Source organism: Pleurodeles waltl, chromosome 12 (genome assembly GCF_031143425.1).
Source record: "Pleurodeles waltl isolate 20211129_DDA chromosome 12, aPleWal1.hap1.20221129, whole genome shotgun sequence".
In the NCBI taxonomy this organism is placed as follows: Eukaryota; Metazoa; Chordata; class Amphibia; order Caudata; family Salamandridae; genus Pleurodeles; species Pleurodeles waltl.
The window spans coordinates 540,345,260-540,365,842 of NC_090451.1; the positions used below are offsets into that span (position 1 = coordinate 540,345,260).

General features: G+C 48.0%; 1 protein-coding gene across 1 annotated transcript in view; it reads left to right on the forward strand.

The window, feature by feature from the left end:
- The window catches only part of TSNAXIP1 (translin associated factor X interacting protein 1), a 340,170-nt gene that overhangs the window by 141,366 nt on the left and 178,221 nt on the right, over window positions 1-20,583 (forward strand). The window contains exon 6 of the mRNA XM_069217569.1: window positions 14,835-15,031. Coding sequence (XP_069073670.1) covers window positions 14,835-15,031 — 197 coding nt within the window. The remainder of the gene's footprint in view (window positions 1-14,834; window positions 15,032-20,583) is intronic.

Consider the following 20,583-nt stretch of genomic DNA (forward strand, 5'->3'; position numbering starts at 1 on the left):
TACCGGCTGGAAAGTTGGGAAAGAGTGATTCTCAATCGATTCCGGGTGTGGGGTGCAGAGTGTGAAGTCAAAGTTCTTTGAAAGTTGTTAGAAAGTTGCAAAGTTGTTGCTGTTTTTGAAAAGTGCCGCTGTTCTCAGGAGTTCCTTGGTCCTTCGGGTTCACAGCAGTTCTCTGAGTCCTCAGAGGTCGCTGGTCCCTGTTGGATGTGTCGCTATGCAGGTTCTTTGAGTCTGGAGACAGGCCGGTAGGGCTGGGGCCAAGTCAGTTGTCGTCTCCGTCATCTGTGCGGGGCTTTCAGGTCAGCAGTCATTCTTCTTTGTGTAGGTTGCAGGAATCTTATTTCCTGGGTTCAGGGTCGCCCCTAAATACTACATTTAGCGGTGTGTTTAGGTCTGGGGGGGCAGTAGCAATGGCTACTGTCCTGGAGGGTGGCTACACCCTCTTTGTGACTCCTCCCTGTGGGGAGGGGGGCACATCCCTAATCCTATTGGGGGAATCCTCCAAACTCAAGATGGAGGATTTCTCAAGGCAGGGGTCACCTCAGCTCAGGACACCTTAGGGGCTGTCCTTACTGGTGGGTGGCTCATCCTTGTTTTTCTCATTATCCTCTCCTGGCTTGCCGCCAAAAGTGGGAGCAGTGGCCGGAGGGGCGGACATCTCCACTAGCTGGGATGCCTTGGGGTGCTGTAACAAAAGGCATGAGCCTTTGAGGCGCGCCGCCAGGTGTTACAGTTCAGTAGAGGTCTTGTTCTTGGCCACAGAGTGCCAAAGGCGCTCTCCACATGTGGCCAGAAACTTGTCTGGTTGTGGCAGGCTGGCAGAAACTGGTCAGCCTAGCACTAGGAGTCGGACTGGTATTCAGGGGGCATCTCTAAGATGCCCACTGGGTATATTTTACAATAAATCCCACACTGGCATCAGTGTGCATTCATTGTGCTGAGAAGTTTGATACCAAACTTCCCAGATTTCAGTGTAGCCATTATGGAACTGTGGAGTTCGTGTTTGACCAACTCACAGACCATATACTCTTTATGGCTATCCTGCACTTACAATGTCTAAGGTTTGGCTTAGACACGGTAGGGGCATAGTGCTCATACAACCATGCCCTCACCTGTGGTATAATGCACCCTGCTTTAGGGCTGTAGGGCCTGCTAGAGGGGTGGCTTACCTATGCCACAGGCAGTGGGATGTGGGCTTGGCACCCTGAGGGGAGTGCCACGTCGACTTAGTCTTTTTCTCCCCACCAACACGCACAAGCTGTGAGGCAGTGTGCATGTGCTGAGTGAGGGATCCCCAGGGTGGCATAAGACATGCTGCAGCCCTTAGAGACCTTCCCTGGCAACAGGGCCCTTGGTACCAGGTGTACCATTTACAAGGGACTTATCTGTGGGCCAGGGCTGTGCCAATTGCAGGAACAAAGGTACAGTTTAGGGAAAGAACACTGGTGCTGGGCCTGGTTTGCAGGGTCCCAGCACACCTTCAGTCATAACTGACATCAAAAAAAGGCAAAACGTCAGGGGGTAACCATGCCAAGGACGGCATTTCCTGTGGCATTGTGCCCAGAGGGAATCCTGACCAATTATTCTGATGTAGGGATGCACTGTATCTGTTAGGATGAAACTGACACCTCAGGACCAGCTCTATCCTTCAGCTGACAACACTTTTGGGTTATTGTTGACCTTGTCCGTTTTGTTCTAGTACTTTTGAGTTTCCTTTTTATGACTGCTTCCAGGGGAACAGCCAACATCTCATAATTTGCTTCTTTGAAAGGCTTGAGAGGAGAATACACCCAATTTTACTGAGTGGCCTAAAGCTCTCAGCATAGTTTTAGTGTATGTTTAGCAACACATAGCATGAGGCAATATTGAAGGAGTCATCATCGCCACCCCAACAGCTAGGCATGCACATCCTTGTCCACTGGATTCCAGCACTTTCTATAAACTTGATCACAACTATCTACTGCTCCTGTTTCACTGCAATTACCCCCTGCTTAATTTCAACTATCCATGATAGTCCCTCATCAAGTTCAGCATATCAATATAAGTTTGAGTTAAATTGTCATGAGCCAAGCCAATAAAAAGAATAGAAAGGGGAAATAAATGAAGAACCAGGCATGAACTCTTCATGCTAAGTAACAACTCATCCGATGGTATTCAGTTCCATTTTCCATTTGTACGGTCTTGGATCCAGAAGGGAACCAAAGCTCTTTCAAAATTTGGATTGGGATAGGAATTTAGAGCAGCCAGGTGATTACAACCAGAGTGCTCATACCTGAAAAGGAACCAAAGCCCTGTTCTCATCTAGAGTGTGAAGGGGATTCTGAACATGCGGGTGGTTATAGCTACAGTGCTATAAATCGAAAGGGGACCAAAGCCTTTTCAGATATAGATTGGGAAAGGAATTGAAAACAAGCCAGTTGATTATGGCTTGATGTTTTTCCAATTTGCGGATTTCGAGAGGAGTTGGATTCCATAATCTGAGTGCTTGAAGTCAGATAAGCAGACCAGCTTAAGTCATATGAATCATGCTTTCAGAAATACACCTTATTCAGTGTTGCATTCACCCACACTTCCCACCTTTTAGAACAGAAATGAGAGGTTAGAGAGTAGAGTGGAGCCAAATTAAAGGATCACTTTCAGTTTTGCTTCACCAAGATATTGACTCACACTAGCTGTTTGAGAGGCTCCCTTGGGTGTCAGTCTCCCATTGTTGGTATACAACATATGGAAATGTACAAAAACAAAATTCCTATTTGTCATAGACACCAGGGACCTCACTGTTGCTGACGATGCTGGGATGTGGATCCTAGAGAACACTAAACATTTGTTGAGCTCTTGGAGTATCTGCATCTTAAATGTTTAAGGCCCCCACCTGATTGTTCTGGATCACTGAGACATTTATGTAGAAGAGCTGACAAAAATTGTTTGGGAAGCTTATCTGTCATTTTATCCACTGCTTCCCCTGATACTCCTATTCCGGCTTTGCCCTTGCACCTAGCAGCACTAGAATCCTTATTGTTTTCCACGTAAGTATACAACAGAGCATCTATAGATGACATATAACAAGTACCTATATTTTCTGTTTACTGTTATGGAATATTGTTGGAGGTCAATGGCACCCCAAAGCTGATCAAACTCCCAACTGTTCCAAGCAACCTAACAGATGAGTAATGTTTTTCGGGATCTTTGCTTGTAAGGGCTTCTCTAACAAAAAAGTAAATATTTCATGGCTAACTTTAAATATAACACCACAATAAAGACACCAATTACATACTATGATGATGGACCGAGGACTTGCATTGAAATGAAAAGCCTTCTCTTTAAAGGATAAGCTGTATTGGCAGCCTATATTTAATTCAAGATCCTAAGCTAGCTACCTTGAGACCTCCTCAGCAAAACATTTTCATGCTTTCTAGGGATCTCTCTTGCAAATCTGCAGCACAAAACTCCAGCAGGATTTAAATGGTAGGACTAACTTGACAAAAGAATGTTGCAAGGCAGATTGTACGTTGAGTATTTCACTTCTATATGTCCCAGGTAGGAAGTGCTTCATCATAGCCACAGTCTCTGCAGCACACAACCGTGGTGTACTCTCCTATCTTTGACAGTGGTCTATTTAGCAGCTAATAATTCACTGCCCATGCTTAGTGGGAACAACAACAACTACTATTTTTTCTTCAGTAAACATGTTTTTTTTTTTTTCGTGAAGGGCTGTGCAGCCATCCCGCATTGGGATCTCAGAATTTACTGTGATAGCTTAAAATCCTTGTTTGCATACATATCTACAAAATAGAACTGCAGCTCTGCATCGCAGAGCTTCATTTTGTGAATCTGCCACCTGTTTCAAAGCACCAATAGTCACCTGTGCCCAGCACTCATCCTCAGTCATAGATGTCCATGCTGCGCAGCCCTCAAGGTGTAGTCAGTTCCTGTGTATTCATATGTTTGTACATTCTTTTTGTTCTTAGGTGTATATGGGTCAGACCTTCCACTCTATAGCTAGACTTTCCATTCTTTCTTCCTAGCCAGATTCTGTCCAAAAATAACAACCAATGCCTTAAACATATTCAAACTATCATGCCTGTTTTTAGCTGAAATTGCTTGTGTCAAAAGCTATTAACCTCAAAAGTACTGATATATCATTTTTGTTTATATAATTCTTTAATTTCCTTTCCTCATTTTTCCACATCTCCAGCAATGTTCAATGAAAACAAGCATTTTTTAGGAAGTGCTTTGTGGAAGTTTCAGTCTTTTTTGAGGCATGCTCAAACATTCCAGGCATATCAGTACGGTTGGTGTGGTAATAAGTGTGCTCTCGTCATGGACAACTGACAAACAACCTTTTTCATCTACTGAAAGTGTTTGGTAACGCTCCCCACCCAGGTTGATGTAATGCCATCTTCGCAATATGTTACTTCCAAGATCAGGAATTCTTAAATCCAAACTGGTTTCAGGGTGGAAATGATATCTGAATGCTCTCCACCAGAGAGGAAGGGTCTGTATGTTTTTAACAGATTGTAAGCCTTACCTTTAGCAAATATCCTTTGAAGTGGAAGGGGATCCATGTGCCTTTGGGTCTCTGTATTTGCTCCTAAGATATTGGAGAAATGAAATTCCATTTTCTGCTGTTCAGTCATCGGCATAAACAGGCAAGGAGTAGATGGCTGCTAACTTTATTTAGTAATAACAATGCAAGAGCAGACAGAAAAGTAGGCCACAAGATGTACAGCTGCAAAGCTTATTTAAAGGTACTCTTAAGAATCAGATCATCTTCTAATTAAGCAAAGTAATGATAGCATAAAAGAAGTAAAAAGATGTGTACATATTATCACTTTCACAGTGTCCCCCTGCTCTGTATTATCTGCATTTTTACTCTCATTGTTTTTAGATTTTTAATATCTTTAAACACATGCATATGAATTTAGTTTTGAATACATTATTTGACAGATAAACTTTTATCCCAATGCGCAATTATTTAATTCTTAAATCTGACTCACCTGGACCCCCCAAATAGGAATGATAGTACGACATTGGGACTTGAAGAACAAGTTACTTACCTTCGGTAATGCATTATCTGATAGAGACTCTATCGAGCTGCAGATTCCTTACCTTTGAATTCCCTGCCTTCAGCTTCGAATCTGGAAACGTTTTGCTGAGCAGCACCCTGTGTGCGCCATTGGGTGGCATCCTTCGGATCCGCATGCGTCGTCCGGCTCCGCCTGGTTTCGTCAGTGTCATTAGAGCCACCTGCGACATCACAGTCGCCTATAAAGACACCACCCCGGCGCACATATGTCAGTTCTTTAATCCACAAAACTTCCATACTAGAAGCGCAGAGTCATGGATAGAACCAGCATTTTACTGTGCAAAACTAGGGCCCTGAAAAGGGATAAATCCTAACCCTACTAGACATATCCGCAGAGCAGAGAGGCATGGGTGGGTGTTAGGAATCTGCAGCTAGCTAGAGTCTCTACCAGATAATGTGTTACCAAAAGTAACTAACTTGTACATTTGATAGAGACTTCTAGCTGCAGATTCCTTACCTTTCAGTAGCTACCCAAGCCATAACCTCCTGGCAGTGGTCTGCGGATACCACTCCTTACACTAAGAAGTCCTGTAGGACTGAAGGGGCAAAGTGCCTGTCTCTTCATTCCTGACTGTCCAGGCAGTAATGTTTTGCAAACGTGTGCAAAGATGCCCATGTTGCCGCCTGATAGATCTCCAGGACTGGTACGCCTCGAGTTAGCACAGTGGTAGCAGCTTTGCCCCTGGCAGAATGAGCTCGCAAGCCCACAGGAGGCTGCTTCCTGGCCTTTGCGTGGCGTATCTTGATGCAGAGAATGACCCAGCGCGAAATGGTTTGCTTCTGTACTGCCTGACCCTTCTTTGCTCCAAAGTACCCCACAAAGAGTTGGTTATCAACCCGGAGCTCTTTTGTGCAGTCAAGGTAGAACACCAACGCTCTTTTTGGGTTCAGTCGAAGGAGCTGCTCTTCTTCTTTAGAGGGATGCAATGGACCAAAGAAGTTGGGCAGGGTGATGTTCTGACCCAGATGAAATGTGGTCACCACCTTTGGGAGGAAAGATGCACGAGTTCTGAGAACCACCTTGTCTGGATAGATAGTGAGATATGGTGGCTTTGATGACATGGCTTGCATCTCACGCAACCTCCTGGCAGAAACTATTGCCACTAAGAAGGCTGCCTTGAAGGTGAGTATCCGGAGGGGACCGGTGTGTAAATGCTCGAAGGGAGCACACATCAGAAATGTGAGGACAAGATTTAAGTCTCATTGAGGCATAATAAAGGGCGAAGGGGGGAACATATGTATAAGCCCTCTGAGGAATCTATGTACAATGGTAGATTTGAACAGAGAAGGCTGATCAGGCTGCCAAACAAATGCTGATAAGGCAGAAAGATAGCCCTTGAAAGTCCCCAAGGCAGAACCCTGCTGGGCTTGGGAAAGAATGAAGAGAAGAATATCAGAGAGAGAAGCAGAAAGAGGATCAACAGATCTTTCTGTACAATAATATACAAAGCGTTTCCAACTGCAGGCATATACTGTTTTAGTGGAGGGACGCCTGGCTGGCAAAATAACTTTACAGACTTCAGGAAGAAGGTCAGAAGCCATCAACTGCCGCCACTCAATCTCCACGCATGAAGGCGCAGAGTTGATAGGTTCGGGTGGAGAACCCTCCCCTGCTGCTGTAACAGAAGATCCTCCCGAAGGGGCAGCCTGATAGGAGGATTAATGCTCATTTCAAAACGTTCGGGATACCAGACTCTCCTTGCCCAATCCGCAGCCACTAAGATGACTTGGGCCCGGTCACTCTTGATCTTCTTGAGAAGTCTGGGCAGGAGTGGTATGGGCAGAAAAGCGTACAGGAGGCATGAACTCTACTCGCAACGAAAAGCGTTGTCGAGCTATTGCCGCCTTGAAACTCCGACGCGCAATACTGCTGATATTGCATGTTCTCTACAGAGGCAAACAGATCTAACCAAGGCTCTCCCCACTGCTGAAAGAGTCCTTGCACCACCTCCGTTTCGAGATACCACTTGTGATCCACTAGGCATCGACGGCTGGGTTCGTCCACTCTGGCGTTCAGCGAACCAGCTAGGTGTTGAACCACCAGGGTTATGCCCTGCTGTTCCTGCCATGTCCAGAGACGCAGAGCCTCTTGACAAAGGGTCCACGACCCCACACCGCCCTACTTGTTGCAGTACCACATTGCAGTGGTGTTTTCTGCGAATACGTGCACTATCTTCCCTTTCACAACATGAAGAAATGCTTTCAATGCTAACCGGATCACCCAGAGCTCCAATAACTTCATATGAAGTCCAGATTCTGCCGGAGACCAGAAGCCCCTGATCCCCACCTCTCCCAGATGGCCGCCCCATCCCAGAAGTGACGCATCTGTCACTACAGTGAGATCTAGCTGGGGAAGGGAGAGGAGTCTCCCTCGGACCCAATCGCAGTTCACTAACCACCACTGCAGGTCTTTTGCAGTTCCCTCTGAGATCTGAACTGTATCGGTAAGATTTCCCTGCTGCTGCGCCCACTGGAACTGTAGGTCCCTCTGCAGAGCCCTCATATGCCATCTAGCATTTTTGATAGATGGGTGCAGGAAGCCCATGAGTCCCAACAGCCTCAGAGTCTGTCTCACCAAAATTCAAGCTAGAGGCCGAAACATCAGTATCATAACCTGAATATCCTGGACTCGCTGCTCGGGAGAATAAACCCGAAACTGCACTGTGTCCACAACAGTCCCAATAAAAGGGAGCTTCTGAGAGGGAGTCAGGTGTGACTTTGACATGTTTATAGTGAACCCCAGCGAATGCAGGAGGTCTGCCGAAGTCTGAAGATGGGTGACGAGAGCCTGGGGCTTAGAAGCCTTTAACAACCAGTCATCCAGGTAGGGGAAGACTGAAACCCCCAACCTGCGCAGATGAGCTGCTACAACTGCAATCACCTTGTTGAACACCTGAGGGGCACTAATGAGACCGAACGGGAGCACGGTAAGCTGAAATTGCTCGTGGCCCACCTTGAACCGCAAGTAACGCCTGTGGGCAGGCAGGATGGGGATGTGAAAATACGCATCCTGCAAGTCCAACGCTACCATCCAGTCTCCTTGGTGTAGGGCAGACAAGACCTGAGCTAGAGTGAGCAGCTAGAATTTCTCCTTTTTGAGGAAAAGCTTGACGTCCCTTAAATCCAAGCTAGGGTGTTTACCGACCTCAATGCCAGGCTGGAGGAAGAAAACATCTTCTTCCCAAGTTGGTCCAGCCTCTTGGATTCCCTATCCGGGGGAGTGGAAGAGAAGGCACCATTGGAAGTGGAGGCTTGGACCACCAACCTCTCCGGGGTGGGGAGTTGGGTGAGGAAACTAGGGTCTGTAGACGCTGGTCGATGGCGGCGTCCAACTGTCAAATGCTCCCTCCGACAAGGCCACAGAAGGAGGTGAGAACATACCAGCATCTGGAGAAGTATCCAGTCCACTGGCTTCCCCTAGATCCTTATACGAGTCCTGCTCCTCCACTCCATATTCTAAAGAGTCCTCAGACCCCTCCCACTCCTCACCTGTGCCTGGCTCATCGAAATAAGCCTCAGGCCCTGATGTGGGCCTAGTCGGCGCCATCGGAATCGGCGTCATACGACATCTTCCCAGATCATCAGGAATGAGGATAAGGCTTCCACCACCAGTGGGTGCCGGTAGTGGGGGGAGAGTAGACGTCGGGCCCGGCTCCGGAGGAGGCTGACTGTGAGAAACTGGAGCCGGTCCAGATCCTGGGGTCCCCAATGGCGCCGATGGCCAAAGCTGCCGGCGTCTAACCCAGTGGGGCCCCTGCTGACTCTGTGGGGTACAAAGACCCACCTGCGGGGACAGCCCGCTCATAAATTAAGCATTGCTTCATAAAAGTATTTTATGTGAGCGGGGTCACTCCAGCTCCCGTATAAGCGAGGAGACGCAAAGTTCACCCTGGCAACGGCTCTGCGGAACCGCACTCAGAACGTTGACGTTCCCAAGACGCCTTGTCAGCCGACGGGCATGGCGAAGTTGAAGGCCGCTTGAACTTCTTCTTGTACCTCTTCCCCTAGTGCCTTGAGGACCTCGAGTGGGACGAAAAGGACTTGGGGCTCCTGGAGCGGACCCGCAGCCTCCTCCTTGTGCAGGACCGTGACCTCCGAGAAGTCACACCGACCGAAGTCGACTGCCGGGCCGCCATGAGCTTTAGAGACCGCTTTCTCAAAGCTTTTGAGTCGTGGTCCCTTTTGAGGCACCAGATACATACCTGATGGGGGTCCATCGCCGACATGGTGCAATGACAGCCACCACACAGCTTAAACCCTGTCTTCCTAGATGACCTCTTACTTGCGAATATATGATGGAAAAACGAATCCTGGAACCACGCATGCCTGAACAACGTGGTCGGAACAACAACCTTGTTGTTACCACAATTACCTTCACCACACATGCCTTAACAACAATTTTTCATTGTAAAGGCCTGTCTAGTGAGACGGCATGCGTGGTTCCAGCATGCAACTCCTCACCTGCCCTAACCCCCAGAAGTCCCTCACCACTAAAACCACCCCCACCTCCACTAATACTAAAACTACCCTGACCCCCCAACCCGCCCCTAAAAGAAAGAACTACCTCGACCCTCTCCACGCCACCCCTAGAAACTAAAACAATCCTACCCCCACCCCTAAAAACAAAACTATCCGACCCCTGCCCCTAAAAACAAAACTACACAGACTCCCCCTGCTTCTAAAACTAAAACTACTCTGATCCCCGCCCCTTAAAACTACCTGAACCCCCCATCCTGCCCCTAAAACTAAACCCACCCCGCCCCAAAAACTAAAACTACACCAACCCCCCCACACCATCCCTAAAAGCAAAACTACCCCCACCCCTAATAATAAAACTACTTCGACCCCCCCACACCCTGCACCTAAAACTAAAACTACCCCGACTCCCCCACCCTGCCCCTAAAAAAAACTACCCCAAGGAGGCGTGGCTACGAGAGCCAAGATGTCGGATGTGTAGTCAGAGTGCTCCGACGGGGCCTTACAATTATCCGTAATAATAGAGCCACGCCAGAGTGCTGCCGGCACTTAAGAAGCGACGCGACACCGCATGAAGATAGTGGTACCGCGTAGGGAGGATCCGCCTGACCCGATGCGAACGTGAGCCGGGAAGCTCTGTTGCGCCCTGGGCCTCCCGAACGAGCCGGGTGCTCGAGAAAGCTGAGACGCAGGGTGGCTGTCCCCGCTCGGCCGACGGGGAGGAGCGACGCTTGCCTGCTGCGGACTAACCAAATAGAGCGGGAGCAGTGAGCCCGCTCCGAGCTTGTGGAGCGCTGACGGCCCTCTCCCTGGGGCGCGGTCGATCACTGGAGCCTCCGGCGCGAGGCCCAGCGTGGCGCCGCTCCACAACGGAAGAAGAAGAGGGACAAGCAACCACTCGATCCGGACGTCCCTGCGCCTCTGCATGGGACGGGCCTGGGGCCCCGTGGACAAAACCGTGCAACAGAGGTGGGAGCCACCCGCCAGCTGGGGGCCCCCTGAAGTTGAGAGGGGGGGGCCCAACACAGAGGAAACCCAGGCACAGAAGGCAGCTGTACAGAACCAGTGGGGGCCGGTGGTGAGGAACCTAATCCGCATGGAGCAAGAAGAGCCCAGGTGAGCGAAGCCCCGACCAGAGCCCTGGAGAGGGGGAGTGCCTGGGCCCACACCTGAGGAAAAGTGCAGCAGCAGAGGGGAGGAAAAATAGAGAACTGGAATGATTCCCTGACCCCCCACCAAGAGAAGCGGCAGTCACACCGGAGGGGCGCGGTGGAGCTGAGACAGTAAAAGGGAGACGGCCCTCGGCACTAGACCCCTGTTAGCCAGGAGGCAACCCCACAAATACCACGAGATTGGAGTGGAGACCACAGACCCGCCCTCGGTGGAAGAAGCCAGCTGGCTCCTACTCCACAAGAAGAAGACCCAGGTGAGCGGAGGCCGGTAGGGGCCCGACGGAGGGCGGACGGCCCCGGGTCTCATTTTGTGCATTGGGGAGTGGCACCACACACACACAAATAATCCGGACAAGGAGGGCAGCGCCCAATAGGAGCACCGGGCGGTTAACGCAGATAGCAGCGGAAGCCCACGGAAGACCGAGGAAACAAGTGATACTCAAGCATTAACAGCTGGCTGAGGCAGTGAGCTGGAACCTGAGCTAACAGGGCTGATGACATAAAAAAGCCGCCGTGGAGGGAAAAGAATGAATCGCCAAGCACTTGATGGTAATAAAGTTGGAGACAAGCATGAGCCAGCACAATCTATGATGCAGGAAACATTTGACAAAATCCTAGGAGCGATAGAGGACACAAAAACCACACTACAACGCGACATCAATCAGGTCGCAGTGGAAGTGGGTCTCCTCCGAGCAGACCACCAAAAACTGGCCGACAGGGTTAAAGACACAAAAGCGACCCTGCTAGATATAACCCCGAGACAAAAAGGATTTGGAAACCACTGTACTGCACTTAACGGAGAGAATAACAAGATTGGAGCAGAGAGCAGAAGATGCAGAGGGGCGAAGGAACAATGTGCGAGTGGTGGGGCTGCCGTAGGGATCAGAGGGCACAAATATGGTGACATACCTGGAGAAGTGGATGAGGGAGACAGTGGCTCCAGATCGGCTGACGCCGTTCTTCACGCTAGAGAGAGCGCACCGAGTCCCTGCGAGACCACCGGCACCTGTTAGACTGCCCAGGGTGGTGATAGCACGCCTGCTGCATTACAGAGACAGGGACATCCTGCTCCAGAGGGCTAGAGAGATGGGCCCTTACAGAGTAGGCAACGGAGAAGTGACCCTCTTCCCAGACTTCACCTTTGAGGTTCAAACAAGGAGAGCTTCCTTTATGGCAGTAAAGAGGGTGTTGAGGGAGGAGGGAATCCAGTTCTCACTCATCTTTCAGGCTGAAGGTGATGATCAAGGGTAGTACCACGTTTTTTCCCAACCCAGAGGAGGCTTGGGAATGGCTGGAGGCTCGGGCGGCGGAAAGCGGACTGAGGGACAAGGCCATGATCCCCCTCACCCTCCCCCCCGGGGGGGAGGAGGAAGCGACGCAGATCCCGCACACGAACCGGGCCATCATAAACCCAGAAAGACCTGAGTAAAAAGGAGGCCCTAAGTCTAGTGGCTTCAATGAGCAAAGAAGCCTCACCGAAGAGAAATGTAGACAATGACTCGGATGGCACAGCGGCATCATCAGCAGAGAGCTCCTGTGGTTCAGAGAATCAACTGAAAGTGACCCCGCAGATAGCATACGAATTGGGGTGATTATGGCGCTGTTGGACACCAAGGTGGGGCACGCTGACAAGAAGTAAGGCCCCAATGGACTCTGTACTAACCCCCCGACAGGCTTCTCGCCCATTCAGCAGAATGGCGAGAACTAGACGCATTTGTTGGACCACGTTGCTCGTTTGCACGTTTTTTTCTGGGCACCCTACAGTTAGGGAGGGGCCCTGGGGTGGGGGAGTTGGGGTTACGTAAGTTTGGAACCAGTAGGTGCATAAATGAAAAAGGTCATATACATGTGGATCGTAGGAGTACACAATGCGGAAGAGAGACCATTAGGAGGGGGTGGGACCTGCATCCCTCACAAGACGTACCCATATGGCATACTATAGCCTTTTAACATGGAACGTGCGGCGAATGGGGTCTCCTGTAAAAAGGCATAAAGTATTGGCCCACTTGAAACGAAGAGGCATACATGTAGCAATGCTCCAAGAAACCCACCTAACAACGAACGAGGTAGAAAAGTTGAAACGCAGATGGCGAGGGCAGGTGTTTGCCACTGGGTACTCATCTTACTCCAGGGGTGCATTAATTTGGATCCGTGCCTGCATGCCATTTGAGGCGAGGTCCATAGAAATAGACCAGGAGGGCAGATTTGTAGTAGTAGAGAGACGGCTACATGGGACCCCAATCACCAAACTATACAAAACACAAATTGAGGACACACTAAACCAGTTGAGACCTTTGAGAGATAAATGGGAAAGAACCCTCGAAAAAGAACTATCAGACACGGAGTGGAAGAAAATACTGCCTAGTAGGTCTGAAACAAGGACTCACAATTGGGAAGGTACAAGAGCGCTACATAGATACTATGCTTGCACTATATAGACGACTAATAGAGGTGGGATGGAAATCCCCTAAGGGCCCGGCTGTGGCCGAGTGGAGACGGGACATAGAGAAGTGGACAGGAGCGGAATTACAGGTCCTGAAGAGGGAGGAAGCAAGAGGGTTGCGCCAAACACCAATAGCCCCGACCTGGGAAGAGATATTATCAAAATGGAGACGATAAGTAATGGGAGAAGGCAGTAACACAGGAGACTCAGGCTAGCAGCTAGCTAGTATACTTAGGTGAAGCAGAGAAACACACACTGATAGAGCCTTTACACAAGGGGGGGGGGGGGGTGCGATGAAATCATAGAAACCCCAAGAAGTAGTGAAAAGACCTCATAGAAAAAGGAGGTGAGGGGAGGAACCAGTGGAAGCCGAGAGGATAGTAGATGAACCAACACATAAAATAGAAGGGGTAAGAACTGGATAAGGGCAAGACGGGATAGAACACTACTCCAAAACGACCTCCACATAAAAAGACAATTTGGAATAATGGCACTATAGAGTTTAAGTTTATGTTTATGTTCAGTTTAAGCCGACAGGATAAAAGTAGGGACCCATCAGAGACAGTACTCCACTAAACCGGATACAGGGAACAACATAAGTTAAAAGCGAATAAAAGTTAATAAAGCATGTAAATAACCCTGAGGACATGTGACGCAGGCCGACTCTAAACAGAAAAAAGAGTAATGATGTTTAAATGCAAAGCAATCTTGAAGAATGAACATGTATTGAAGAACACAACCTGTAAATGGCAAAATGTTAATAAAAAAATATTTTTTTTTAAAAAAGCTACCCCAACCTCCCACCACCGTCCCTAAAAGCAAACCTACCCCTTCCTCGACCCCTAAAAAACAGAACTACCCCATCCCCCCACCTCACCCTTAAAAACCAGAACTACCCGACCCCCTCACCCTTGCCCCTAAAAACAACACTACCCTCACCCCTAAAAACTATCCCATATCCCTGCCCCAGTCCCACTTACCTGACTGCGTCCTCTCTCGATGCTGACTCCCTTTTTCTCTGCCTTATCCACGCATGTGCGTTGTTGAGCACATGCATGGTTAAGGCACAGAAAAACAAAGTCATTGTTCATGCAAGCGTGGTTCCGCTTGCATTGATTACAACTTCATTGTTCCGGTGTTGTGGTTCCGGATGTTCCCCTTCCTTGCACAGATGATAAATTCTGACAAAAGGTAGAAAAAAGGCTTGCCAAAAAAGGCAAAGGGTAGCTCGATCCCGAACCTGTGCTTAACTGGCGCAGAAGGAAAAGAACTGACGTATGTGCGCCTTGGTGGTGCCTTCATAGGCGACCGTGACATCACAGATGGCTCCAACAACTATGACGAAGCCACGCAGAGCCGGACACTGCAAGTGGATCCGAAGGATGCCTCTCGATGGCGCGGCCAGGGTATTGCTCTGCAAAAAGATTCCGGATTCGAAGTTGACGCCAGGGAATTCAAAGGTAAGGACTCTGCAGCTAGAAGTCTCTATCAGATGTGTTTTTTTATTTTTATTGTAGGGATCCCTCTACCCTAACTTTTGAGTGTATAAAACCTTTCAGTGTTTGACTCTACCCTAATTTTTGAGTGTATAAAACCTTTCAGTGTTTGACTCGCTTTTCCAATCATAGCATGAACTGTTAAGATCATTTTTGTTTAGCTCACCAGAGAGAACAGATTCGTTCCCTGGAGCCCCTAAAGTCCATGCTAGTCACGGTGTCTGAGCAGTGTGACCAGAAAATCCAAGCGATGCGGGAGGAGGAGAGGCTTGAAATAAAGACCCTAAAGACAGAGAAGCTGATTTTACTCAAACAAATTGACAAGTTAAAGACAGACAGAAGCTTCTTAAAGACACAGGTAGGTCCTGCCAGAATCATCTTCTTGTTCTCATTTATCCTTTGTAAGACTGAAAGGGATTTGTTAACTAATGCAAGCCGTAACGAGCTGTCCTTCCGTTACATACAGATTATGTATCAGTATTATAGTGAAGAGAAAAATTTTCTAATGGCTACTCGAGAAGGCTAGTGCCAGAACCCCAGCACTGAGACAGAGGTGTTCTCTATTACACATCCCAATGTCTACCTTTGTCTGCCGAGCACTACCTTTCATTGACAGGCGTGTTGAGTTTAGTACCAGTATCTCTGAACTGTCTTTGTAAGCTGTTGTCTCACTGCAGCTATGCCATCAAAGCCACATCACTGCTGCAGCTTAAAATAAAGTTGCCAATACATTGAGAAGGATAGAGTGATGTGTCTTGGTGCCAATTAACCGATCTTTGTTTGGCAAACAGCTCTGTGCAAATTTTCACGACTGGTGTTTGATCCTTCTAAAGTCTTCTTGAATCTGAATATGTTTCTATTTTTTGTTTTCCTCTTCACTTGGCTATAACTAATCAAGTACTTAAACGTTTTTGAATTTCTGGCCAGTGTACTTGGCTAGGGCATACTTTTGCCATATGTATCAGTTCATGAACATATAAAATCCAGTAGGGTCAGCGAGTGATTGTAGAAGTCATTTGCATTCTTGCACAATATATATAATCTCTGTAAAAGTCAGTGTACACCAAAGCATATGTAGTGTGCTAAACTCCATGGTGATAGTCTCAGTGATAGCTTGCTGAAATATTTGATATGTGTAAAATGCTCATCTAAATAAAAACCTTGCTATTTATTATTACCATACAAGTTTACCCCCATAGTTTTATTTAGAATTTAGAGGGAACTGTCAATCCTCCAATTTCTAAGGAAACTCTAAATACGGAGTAGAATCCACTGACTCAATTTCACCCAAAATACTCTGCTTTCAGGAATGGAAATTCAGACATAATTACAGTTTTCCAGATTTTACGGATTTTCAGTTATCCTTAAAATGCTAAAGCAGGTTCTCTGTTTTAAAAGTTGGTAAATGCCCCTTCATCTGTACCACGGACACTGGAACCTGTACTATCGAACATGTGCAACACTGTAGTCAGTGTGGGGGGTGGGGCAGGGTGTAAGGGCTTGGGGGTTTGTATCTACCCCTGACCTTGATGTGTTAATGGTTTGGTCCCTGGTGACAATGTGATTAATAGAAAGACCTGAAAACCCATACCTGGGGCCTTCAGAGTTGTTCCCTTCACCAGCTGTGTACACCTCAATCTCTTTGGGCCTACCTGACCGCGAACACAGGATTGGTTATGAAGGGACTGTCTCATATCTCACACCCGGTAGTGTCCCCTTTAATCCGCCATGCATGCTGAGTTCCTGGAGCCAGTCATCCACCCTGGCCTACCCACCCAGCGACACAACAGAACCATCACCCCAACCTCACTAAGCAGCAGGTTCGAAACCCCACTTCCCACTCCAAGCTGTTTGTCCTACTGCTTATGGCAGACGCTGGCTCATCAGCCTGATCCAGGGAAGTTGGCCTGTTTTCACTCTTCTTCACTCCGCAATGTCAACATAGCTGTTACTCACTAAGGGATTTTGATCCTATTTTTTTTTTATACCTCTTAAGCACCGACCCTGCTGAAGCACTCGGAAATGAACCCAGGTCCCTTGTGGAGGAAAGCCTATTCCTTTCCTCTGAGCCATAATCTTTATTAATAGTGCCAACAGTCTTCGTCAGGACGAGGATATGGTTACACTGTGAGCACTATGCAGGGGTCAAGTGAGTACGTTTCAGATATCACTTGCTTCTACTTACTGTGACTCCAAAGGCCGAATACTCGTAAGAAGAAAATCCCAAAAGGATAAGTGGAAAGGCAAAATGCAAGTTGAATTTTAATTTGTGTGACTGTTGGAACCTTTCGACCAGATCTCAATCAGGGGGCCAGCAATGTCGCCATGGGCCCTCAAGCAGACAAGGAAAGTGGGCCACAATACTCAGGGTTTGATAGCAAAAACCATAATTGGGATCTAGCAGCCTCCTGCACAGTTGGGCTTCGATGCCACTGCGCATTTTGTCAGCACTTTCAGCAGTTCTGACCAGATCGGTGTGGAAGAGGTAATCAGGGTCAGACTGGAGCAAACAAATAGACCCGGGCACCAAAATAATAGTGGCACTCATTAACGAAGCAGGCATCTAAAAGTGGTTTTATCAGGTAAATGGACAGTAAAATATGGGCCACATCCTACATGCCAGCATTTTAGAAGTGGAAGTTGAGAGATTGTTTTAAAAATAATCAGGAGAATGTATTTCCCTCGTTGACTTGTATTGAGGTCGAGGCATTTTCAGGCTTCAAAAATTGGGATTCTACCCCCTAAATCGGGTCTATTGGCTTGTATGCTCCTTAGCCATAAAACCGTCCCACAACTACTAGAAAACCGTCCCACAGACTGATCTGTCTGACCAGCCTATCGGCAACCACCTAATTGTCTAAAATCCAGTCTGACCCTGGAGGTAATCAAAGGGGTCTCGCTAGGGTGGTGCCATTTATGTGCTCAGCGTTGTGGTCTGGTCGGCATTGTGTGATGCTGCATTGATATGTGGTACATAAAGGATGGTACATCCTTTCCCAGGTCCCTAATTGCACCTAGAGCTACTTCTAAGATAAGAATTTGCAGGGGGACAGTTACACAAGGTACAAAGGCCCTCATTACAACATTGGCGGTAACTACCGCCTACCACCACGGCCGCCAACACACCGCTGCCGTGGCTACAAGCCGTCTACGCATATCATGACTGCCGACGGTATACCGCCAGAATGCTGGCGGAACACCGCCGACGGTCAGGGCGGCTGACGGTGGTAAGGCGGCGCTGTTGTCAGCAGCACCTCCACTCCAGCAAAACACCACCCACCGTATCATGAGCAATGATACGGCCTGGCGATGTTTTGCTGGCGGTTGCTGCTGCTGACAACAGCGCCGCGGACCATCTCCAGCCGGAGGACCACCTGCGAGCAGGTAAGTCGGGTTCTCCGACCGGAGAGGGGGATGGGGGAGTGTTGTGTGTATGTGGGGTGTGTGTATGTATGTTTTTGAATGCGTGCATGCGGGTGTGAGTCACGTTGAATGCATGCATGAATGAGTGATTGTAAGTGTTGTGTGTTGTGAATGCATGTGTGTGGCAAGGTATGTTGGTGTGTGTTGTGGGTATGTATATGTGCATGTGTGGGTGGTAGTGGGTATGCGTGTGTGCATGTGTGTATATGGATGCACATGCAGGTGTGTATATGTGCGTGGGCAGGAGAGGAAGGGTCAGGGTGGGGCATGTAGAGGGGGAGGGATGTGCGGGAGACCCCTATCAGTGCCAGTGATGGGATTCCCTGGCACTGATAGTGCCTACCGCCATGGTTTTCTTGTCAGTATGTTTGGCACGAAAACCATGGCAGTAGGCCGGTCGTAATCCCGAGGGTGGGATTGTGACCGCTGCTGGACTACAGACCAAAGTCTCCAGCCCCGCGGCTGTTACAACCCTGGTGGTCGGTGTGTTAAAGTGGCAGTCTTTGATGGCGGTTACCACCAGGGACATAATCTCTTTTTTTTTTTACCGCTGGCCTGTTGGCACTATTAACGCCGCTTTAACACCGACCGCCAGGGTTGTAATGAGGGCCAAAGTATTTTGATTTCCGTATGTAGACCTTCACCTTCTAATTTCACAAAACATGCAGTTTCTGCTGCTTGGTATTTCAATACATTACATGTCTCATGATTTTATGCAACATTTAAACAGTTGGAAGGCAGACGGTCTAAAAGGATCCTGCTGCATGTCCGCTGCATGAGCGATCTGCTAGGTCAGTGGGTTATTGCACATGCTTTAGAGATCATTTTGCAATTTTTGTTTCTCTTCCAGGGATGAGAGAGAGAGGGAGAGAGAGAGAGGGAGAGAGAGAGAGGGAGAGAGAGAGAGAGAGAGAGAGAGAGAGAGAGAGAGAGAGAGAGAGAGAGAGAGAGAGAGAGAGAGAGAGAGAGAGAGAGAGAGAGAGAGAGAGAGAGAGAGAGAGAGAGAGAGAGAGAGAGAGAGAGAGAGAGAGAGAGAGAGAGAGAAAAAAAAAAAAAAAAAAAAAAAAAGAATAAAAAAAAAAAAAGATATATATATATGAAACAAAAATCTTGTCCTCACTGACAAAAAATGTCCAGTATGAAGACGGAGCTGGACACCCTCAAGGCAGTAGGCCTTAAATAAAGAAAGAGTACTGCAGGCATTACAGGCCCTACGATCGTCGATTAAGAGGGTTCAAACCCCTCACTGGCAGAAGCAGCAGGCATGCTCCCACTACCATCCTCGTAGACCATCCAGAGGAAGTGGCACACAGCGACAATACCAGTCTGCAGCCTCAGGAAAATCTGCTGCAAAACAATGAGATGCTACTTCCCACTTCGCTGTTCCCCACATTGGTGGGGGAAATATTGCCAATCACTGGGAAGAGTGGAAGTCCATTAAAAATGACAGATGGTTGTTGCATATTGTGCAGAATGGCTATTTTCTATGCTTCATGTGCCCTTCTCTGATGGTACCTCTGGCTAAAACAACATGGTACCACTTGTACCTCTTACATTTGAAAGTCAACAGTCTGCTGCAAAAAGAGGCCATAAAGAAGGTCGGGTATCATCAAAGGGAATCTGGAATCTATTCTTGTTACTTTCTAGTGAAAAAGAAAGGACCAAAGCAAAAGTTCAGACCCATCTTAGACGCTGAGTACTCAACACGTACATAGTCCGAGAAAAATTCAGGATGCTGGCTCTGTTCCAAATCTATCCACAGTTGCAGCAAGGGGATTGGATGTGTTTGATTGATCTTCAGGATGCATACTTCTGTATTCTAATCTCAAAGCATCGCAAATTCCTATGTTTCAAGGTGGGATATTTTTACTACCAGTACAAAGTGCTCCCATTCTGCCTCAAATCAGCTCCACAAACATTTGCAAAGTACATGGCCGTGGCTGCAGTTTTCCTAAGGAGATAGAAGACCTTTGTGTATCCATATCTTGATGATTTGCTGATAAAAGCTCCTTTCCATCCCAAACAAAGGAGTATTTTTGCCCTTGTGTCAAGACTCTCTCAAACCTGGGTTTTCCCATTAACTTTCAAAAATCAAGTCCAAAATATACAATACGTAATACGCAGTACTGGATACACATTCTGCAAGAGTGTATCCTTCGGGGGAGAGACTATCATCCTTGACTTTGAAATGTCGCACTCTTCTGAGTTCTCATCAACCTTCTGCAAGAAAGAACACCTCCCTACAAGGCTCCACGGCATTGTGCATCTTCATGGTGCCAAATTTAAGATTCCACATGAGACCTCTTCAACAGTGTTTGGAAAACCAGTGGAATCAGCTTTTCATTCTCTGGGAGGACAAACTCAGATCATCCCAAGCTGCACGCCAGTCTCTCCCATGGTGGTCTCAGAGGAACAATCTCATGGTGGGGTACCGTTTCATTAGGAACTGCCATAACAAACACTGTTTATCGAGGCCTACCCTCAGGG